The sequence below is a fragment of the Phocoena sinus genome, chromosome 3, assembly GCF_008692025.1.
Source record: "Phocoena sinus isolate mPhoSin1 chromosome 3, mPhoSin1.pri, whole genome shotgun sequence".
Taxonomy (NCBI): domain Eukaryota; kingdom Metazoa; phylum Chordata; class Mammalia; order Artiodactyla; family Phocoenidae; genus Phocoena; species Phocoena sinus.
The window spans coordinates 131,764,003-131,771,763 of record NC_045765.1 but is presented as its reverse complement, the minus strand read 5'-3'; the positions used below and the strand labels follow the sequence as shown (position 1 = coordinate 131,771,763).

At 51.5% G+C, this 7,761-nt stretch overlaps 1 protein-coding gene across 2 annotated transcripts in view; it reads left to right on the top strand.

Annotated features, from left to right (window-relative positions):
• The first annotated feature begins 702 nt into the window (after positions 1-702).
• Positions 703-7,761, top strand: part of SNX18 (sorting nexin 18) — a 30,430-nt gene continuing 23,371 nt past the window's right edge. Inside the window, exon 1 of one of the 2 annotated variants that reach the window (XM_032626803.1) lies at positions 703-2,517. In XM_032626803.1, coding sequence (XP_032482694.1) covers positions 903-2,517 — 1,615 coding nt within the window. In that variant the 5' untranslated portion in view covers positions 703-902. The remainder of the gene's footprint in view (positions 2,518-7,761) is intronic. The other variant, XM_032626802.1, reaches the window with a different exon arrangement.

The following is a 7,761-nucleotide window of genomic DNA, read 5'->3' as shown; positions in this document are numbered from 1 at the left end:
TGTTAACAGGAGGCCGATTGAACCCAGCAGCCTGGCGCGGAAGCTCAAGGTCTCATTCATGTGGCTTAGGGAGGGGAAGGGACACATGCAAAATGCTAGCTCTCTCTGCACACTTCTTTTAGTGTAAACTCTCCAGTGCCTCCTTCCCCACACCACCCTTAGCCTCTTATTTGGTCAAACACAGCGCCTTTCCTTACTTTGCTCTTGTCATTCTCCCTTTTTTGACCAAAAGCCTCCAGTGGGGAGAAGATGAAAGGGAGCTTCTCCGTCCGTCTACAGCCCCGACACAGGCATCCTGTCTCTCTTTTTAGCGCAACGCGAATATTCATTGAAAATCCTTTAACAGACGCATGGGTTAAGTCATTGTAGGAGTATTCAATGAGCGCTCAGAGTGGGAACGCTTATCAGCAATGCAAACATTTACTTACTTTCTAGGATACGTTTTTAAACTTAAAAGCCTAAAAAAGTCTCAGACAATTCACTTCTGAATAGAATCCTTCACCCGCAGCTCTCACCCCTGAGCCTCACTGCGCGTCACAGGCCACAAGGCGGCAGTGGCAGCTACGGAGTTGGACCCGGGGGCGGGCGCGGCGGCTCGGCTATCGCTTGCTCTCGCCTGGCGCGCGGCTCTCGGCCGTGGATTAGCGTAGCTGGGGACGTGGGAGGCCGCGGGCCCCGCCCCCAACCGGCCGCGGCGGCCGCCCAGCGCGGCACTCAGCGCTACAAGCCGAGCGGCGCGGAGGGCGCGGAGGGTGCGACCGGCGGGCAGGGGCACAGGAGTGTGCGCCGCCTTCGGGGCTTCTCTCCGCGCGCCAGGGCGCGGGCACCGCCGCGGCCCCCTGGGGCCGGCACCAGGCTCGGGGCGCCAGGAGTCGGGGGCAGCCCTCCGGGGCGCCGGGACCATGGCGCTGCGCGCCCGGGCGCTGTACGACTTCAGGTCGGAGAACCCGGGCGAGATCTCGCTGCGGGAGCACGAGGTGCTGAGCCTGTGCAGCGAGCAGGACATCGAGGGCTGGCTCGAGGGGATCAACAGCCGTGGGGACCGCGGCCTCTTCCCGGCCTCGTACGTGCAGGTGATCCGAGCCCCCGAGGCCGGCCCGGCGGGCGACGGCGGCCCGGGCGCCCCGGCTCGCTACGCCAACGTGCCACCCGGCGGTTTCGAGCCCCTGCCCGCCGCGCCGCCCGCCTCCTTCAAGCCGCCGCCCGACGCCTTCCAGCCGCTGCTGCAACCGCAGCAGGCGCCGCCGCCGAGTACCTTCCAGCCGCCGGGCGCTAGCTTCTCGTATGGCGGGGGTGCCCTGCAGCCGTCGCCGCAGCAGCTCTACGGCGGCGGCTACCAGGCCAGCGACGATGACTGGGACGACGAGTGGGACGACAGCTCCACGGTGGCTGACGAGCCGGGCGTGCTGGGCAGCGGCGCGTACCCGGACCTCGACGGCTCGTCGTTGGGGGGCGTCGGCGCTGCGGGCCGCTACCGCCTGTCCACACGCACCGACTTGTCGCTGGGCTCCCGCGGCGGCTCGGCGCCCCCGCAGCACCACCCGTCGGGGGCCAAGAGCTCGGCCACCGTGAGCCGCAACCTCAATCGCTTCTCCACCTTCGTCAAGTCGGGCGGGGAGGCCTTCGTGCTGGGCGAGGCGTCGGGCTTCGTGAAGGACGGGGACAAGCTGTGCGTGGTGCTGGGGCCCTATGGCCCCGAGTGGCAGGAGAACCCCTACCCCTTCCAGTGCACCATCGACGACCCCACCAAGCAGACCAAGTTCAAGGGCATGAAGAGCTACATCTCCTACAAGCTGGTGCCCACGCACACGCAGGTGCCAGTGCACCGGCGCTACAAGCACTTTGACTGGCTGTATGCGCGCCTGGCCGAGAAGTTCCCCGTCATCTCGGTGCCCCACCTGCCCGAGAAGCAGGCCACCGGCCGCTTCGAGGAGGACTTCATCTCCAAGCGCAGGAAGGGCCTGATCTGGTGGATGAACCACATGGCCAGCCACCCGGTGCTGGCGCAGTGCGACGTCTTCCAGCACTTCCTGACCTGCCCCAGCAGCACCGACGAGAAGGCCTGGAAACAGGGCAAGAGGAAGGCCGAGAAGGATGAGATGGTGGGCGCCAACTTTTTCCTGACCCTGAGCACACCCCCCGCCGCCGCCCTCGACCTGCAGGAGGTGGAGAGCAAGATCGACGGCTTCAAGTGCTTCACCAAGAAGATGGATGACAGCGCGCTGCAGCTCAACCACACGGCCAATGAATTCGCGCGCAAGCAGGTGACGGGCTTCAAGAAGGAGTATCAGAAGGTGGGCCAGTCCTTCCGCGGCCTCAGCCAGGCCTTTGAGCTGGACCAGCAGGCCTTCTCGGCCGGCCTGAACCAGGCCATCGCCTTCACCGGAGATGCCTACGACGCCATCGGCGAGCTCTTCGCCGACCAGCCCAGGCAGGACCTGGACCCCGTTATGGACCTGTTAGCGCTGTATCAGGGGCACCTGGCCAACTTCCCCGACATCATCCACGTTCAGAAAGGTAAAGCCTGGCCTTTAGAGCAGGTGGTGTGGAATGTGTTGTTCAGGCTGAAAGGGTGACTTTGACAGAACTACCATCGTCTGTTTCAGATTAATATCCCACAGGTCGGGAATACAGCAGGGATGTGGACAGCCAAGTGGTGCCCTGAGCATAGGGCGGATTGGGGGCCGGTAGCTTCCTCCTTAAAATATTTGCGGACAGGGCGCCGGTACTCTTCAGAGGAGTTTCTGAGAGTACTTTTGATGACAGTGCTGTCATTTTAGAGTTTGAATAGTTGGGCAGTGAGCTTCTGGGATCTGTAATCTTGTGTCTAGGGTAGAATTAGAAGGGGACCCAAACCATGTTAGGCATCCATTTGGACACTGGCAGTGTCACTTAGTCGTGGGTTTCCGGAAGTGTGGAAATAAGCGGGGGGGGGGGGGGGGGGGGGATGGATATCTGCAAATAAAGGTAAGTTCTGCTTTCGCCCTGCACACCACTCAGTCACTGCGTTGGTAGACATTAGGGTCAGTTCTCTGAGGTACTGGCTGGGGCAGCTTAGGAATTGTCTGCACAGGCTTCTTGCTTGCAACCTTTGTAAGATGAGGTAAAAGACTCACTCTAATTTCAGGAAGTTTTAAGAAAATTAATCTCTTTAGGTTTGGTCATTTTGAGTTTGGAGTCTGTTAACTGAAATTAAGAACATTATTTAGGAGAATGATGCAGGGAAGCTATGTAGAACGTATAGAATCTCTGTGTATTGTGTCTGAGAGCAGTGTTTCTGGTATCCCAGTGAGTTAGCTGCCTAGCTGCCTGTCAGAGCTTGTTGTGTTAGTAGTTGTTAGAGTCCCTAACTATTGTTAAAGCACTGAAGTTTGCAGATTGTTTTTTTTACAATCTGCAATAAATAAATTAGTAATTCCTGTCTTAACGTTAGTCACTAACTTCTGATAGCATGCCTCGAGTGAGGGAGAATGGGGAGGGGGTGGAGTTAGGGAGGCAGCCTTGCCTGTGAATGTCTTCTGTTCAGTGTGGAGAGGGAAGAGGGAGTCACCTAACTACCTTCCTGAGGTGGTGGAAACCTTGGGCCACCAGGTCTCGCCTTCAGTAATGAGATGCTCACTGCCCTGCCTTGTGGGCCAGTCCCTTTACGAACAGCCCTGATCTTTGACCTATTCTTCCTGGTATTGAACTAAAACTTGCCTCTCTTGATTCTTTCTGTTCCCTGGAACCACACAAAATAAGTCTGTTCCTTACCAACATGTCAGCCCTTCAGACCTTTGGGGACAGCAGCTTCCTTCCCCTCTGCTGCAGTCCTTCCCCTTCCAAGTATGTGACAGTCTTCTAACTTACCAAAGGGGGGGGGTCCTTCAGACACGTTGATCTTGGCTTTGCCCCTGATAAAATGCACCCCAAACATCTGCAGTACTAGTTTTACTAGAGTGCAGTGTAAGGCTGAATTAGCTATTTGAGCAGCCATATCGCTTTGGACCTGCGTTGAAGCTGCATCTACATTCCTTGTGCTTTTTTGCATAAATTGCTGTGAACCCTTGACATTTTGGATGGTGCTGGTGCAACTGGCTCTTTGAGCCTTTAATGCAGGACCTTACATTTAAATTCCATTGTGTTACATCAGTGCTGGCTGCCTTTTTAACTGTTTCTGTAAGTTTATGCAAATTGTTGGTAAGTAGTTGAAAGGGTGGAGCCAGGACAGACTCCTGCAGCCACACATAGGTGACTGGCTACTGCAGGGTTTCATCCATCCATTCACTGGTTATACTGTCATCAGACCACACACTCAGTCTTGTCAGGTGCTCTGCCGTTGAAATTATTTATTAGAAAAGGTGTGATGTTTGCTCTGAGGTCTATTTTGAGTTTGTATGTAGCCTGTTAAACCATATACATAGTTTATTTTTTTAACTCTAGAACTAAAATTGTTTCCTGCTGGGATTTGAGAAACTTCCTTCATTAAAACCAGTACCATTTTTACGTTGTTTAAACAGTTCAAGGGCACTAAACATAATCTTTAGGAACTTCGGTAAAGAACACCAGTTGATATTCAACGTAGTTTGTTTCTGGTGTAGCCTTGGTGTGTAACGTACAGGGAACCTGTGTCCCTAGTTGACGTGTCTTTAGAATGTACTGCCATTTAAAGCTATAGTGTGCAGTACATAAGGCTAAAAGCATTTGTTTACAGCCAGCGTTTATCAAGGATGCTAGTGCTGGCATTTTTAGGAATGCAGATGAGCTTTAGCCAGGCTAAAGCTTTTTGAACACGTTCTGGATGTTCACGTGGTTGTAAAGAGCAGCTCAGACACCTCCCCCCACAGCCCTGTACACAGTTGCTGTTGGAATGAATCGTTCTTAGTCTGAGCACTTGGGGATTTTGTTTGCAAGTTGTTTTTTCCTCCAAGGCCTCAAAGTGTAATCATATCAGAGGCCTTACTGTGACTTTTGAGAGGAGAGCCAAAAAAACAAAAAAAAGTGAAAATCTTTAAGCAGCATATACAATCTTCTGTTGTAAGTATTTGGTCCAAAGTTTATATTTCAACTTGGGAGAAATTTAAAATTTCAAAATAGTTATTTCAAGTCTGAAGTCTTCATTGTTTACAGTAAGAGAAAAACAGTTTCACCACTTTTACATGTTCTAATCATATATTAAGAGACCCACGTTCAGTTGAGTCAGAAAATGATTAGAAAGTGCTTTTCAATTACTAAAGCAGTTAAGAAGGGGAGTTAATTAGTTTTTTCCCTGCTTGATTCTGGGGGAAAGGACAGGAACAGTAGGCTCCTCTGAGCCCTTTTCTTATCCAGGAGACTGCTGCCATCAGCCAGCTTTCCTGGCGTCCTGAACCTGTGCTGTTCCATGCTGGGTCTGCAAGCCACGTGGGACTATTTAAGTTAGTTAAAATAAAGTTCAGTTCCTTAGTCACACTAGCTATATTTCAAGTGTTTTATAGCTAGCGGCTACCATATTGGACAACAGAGGTGAGGAATATTTCCATCCCCGCTGCAGGTTCTAATTGGAGAGTGTCGAGCTGGACTGTTGGCCATAGTTTAACTGTCAGTCCTGTCATAAGTTTGCCCGGCAAATTGATGATCTTTTCACATACTTTCCGGATAGTTTGCTTTTTTCTTGGTCATCACCTGGCATCTCCTCTCCATATAGGCTTAGGCGATAAAAAATGGGAGGGGAAACAGGTCCTGCTAGATCCCTCTCTACAGAACTTCCCAGGCACTCAACCAGTGAGTAATATTTCTGCAGTGTGAGGACGTCCACCTGCTTTGCAGCCTGCCTTCATGTCCCATTAAGAAAATGCAACTGGTCTCAGGATGGACATCTGAGGCTGGTGAGGAACCAGCTCCAGAAAGAGGGTGGAAAACTCAGATACTCTCAAATGTGGTGGACTGGGATTTTCTGACTCTACTTAGTACTGAAACCATCGCTTAAACTTAATAATGGTTTTAGTATAAGTACTTTCTGCAAAAGTGAAAAGAGCCTTGTGTTTCCTTCAGCGAAAAGGGAATGGTTAGAATTCTGATTTTTTTCATCAACTGAGGAAGTCTTAAATAAACAGACCTATTTCTGTTAATGGAGTTCAGTGTGGGAAGAAGACAGTTTGCTGTAGTTTGAAGTACAGTAGGTGGAATTCAGAACCTGTTTGAATTTTCTTCATATTTTGCTTTGTCTTCACAGGAGTCCCTTAAATTCTTTGTTCATGGGCAGTTCATTGATCACTGACTAAGCAGTCTACACAGGTCTTATCAGTGAGCTTTGTAACCCTGTGGTCTTGGTTGTCTTTTCTTGAAATGGCAGCCTTTTATCCTTTCCCTCTTTATCGCCCCTGCCTGCAGTATGTCTTTATAATGCCAGCCTTGCTGAGTTTGGGGTGGTACATAGAATATATTTCACTATCAGTTTCCTAGCATATTCAGTTCTGTTTCCAAAGATACAATTAACCTCTAATATTTAATGAAGCTTAATCTGAATGGCAGTGAGTTGTGGTGGTTTAAAAGCTTTAGGCTTATCTCTTGGGGGATATTGCGAAAGGGAAAGCCTGTAACGTTAGATGATGAGAAATGTTGGTTTCATCTTTGTTTATGAATCTGGACTAGATAGCCAGAGGGAGTCATTTATGAAATTGTATTCCAGAGAAAAGGTATAAAATCATGTAAAAGTGATTGGTTGGTAAAATGTAGTCTTAGTGTGTGAAGTGAGGATGCAGAACTAGATATATAAACAAGGCAGTCCTGTTTTCTGTACTTGTAAATTAAACATGCAGGCAGGGTCTACTTCACTACCCTCTGTAAACGTTCCAGATGGAGCCTTCTTTTGAACAGAAAACAGCCCCGGGACCTCAGGAATGGTACACCAGTAGTGGGCCTATCAGTCTTGTGGGGTAGAATTTCACCATTGTGCTTCCTTTCAGCACAGGGAGGGTCGGTCTTATGTCCCTCAGACATTAATTAAAGATAGCCGGAGTCCCGGCAGGGCACACGAGGTGAGGCTGGGCCACCGTGAGCCCTTCCCTCTCTGCTCCCCTTTCTCCTGTAGCTAAAAATAGCCCTGAGAGGGTGGTGCCAGGAATACAGAGAAAAGGTCTAATAGGCGGGCTGTTTACAAGCTCATCCTTATTTTGAAACCTCGGCTAGAAACCGAGGTCATTCATCTTTTTTGCTTTAGCCCTGTCTTAACTGCACCCATTTCTCCTCTCCCGTCCTTCCATCCCCAGCTCCTTTTTTTTTTCTTTTTTTTCTTTTTTTTTTTTTGCAGTACGCGGGCCTCTCACTGTTGTGGCCTCTCCCGTTGCGGAGCACAGGCTCCGGACGCGCAGGCTCAGCAGCCACGGCTCACGGGCCCAGCCGCTCCGCGGCACGTGGGATCTTCCCGGACCGGGGCACGAACCCGTGTCCCCTGCATCGGCAGGCGGACTCTCAACCACTGCGCCACCAGGGAAGCCCTCCCAGCTACTTTTTAAGGAAACTTCAGTTCCAGGCCTTAATCTTTGGTCCAACTGTATTTTCTTAGTGAAGATGAGGTTACCTTTGGGGCTTTTGTTATAGATGACTGAATTCCTTGGTTAAAATGTCAGCATGGGGCTTCCCTGGTGGCGCAGTGGTTGAGAGTCTGCCTGCCGATGCAGGGGACACGGGTTCGTGCCCCGGTCCGGGAAGATCCCACGTGCTGCGAAGCGGCTGGGCCCGTGAGCCATGGCCCTTGAGCCTGCGCATCTGGAGCCTGTGCTCCGCAACGGGAGAGGCCAC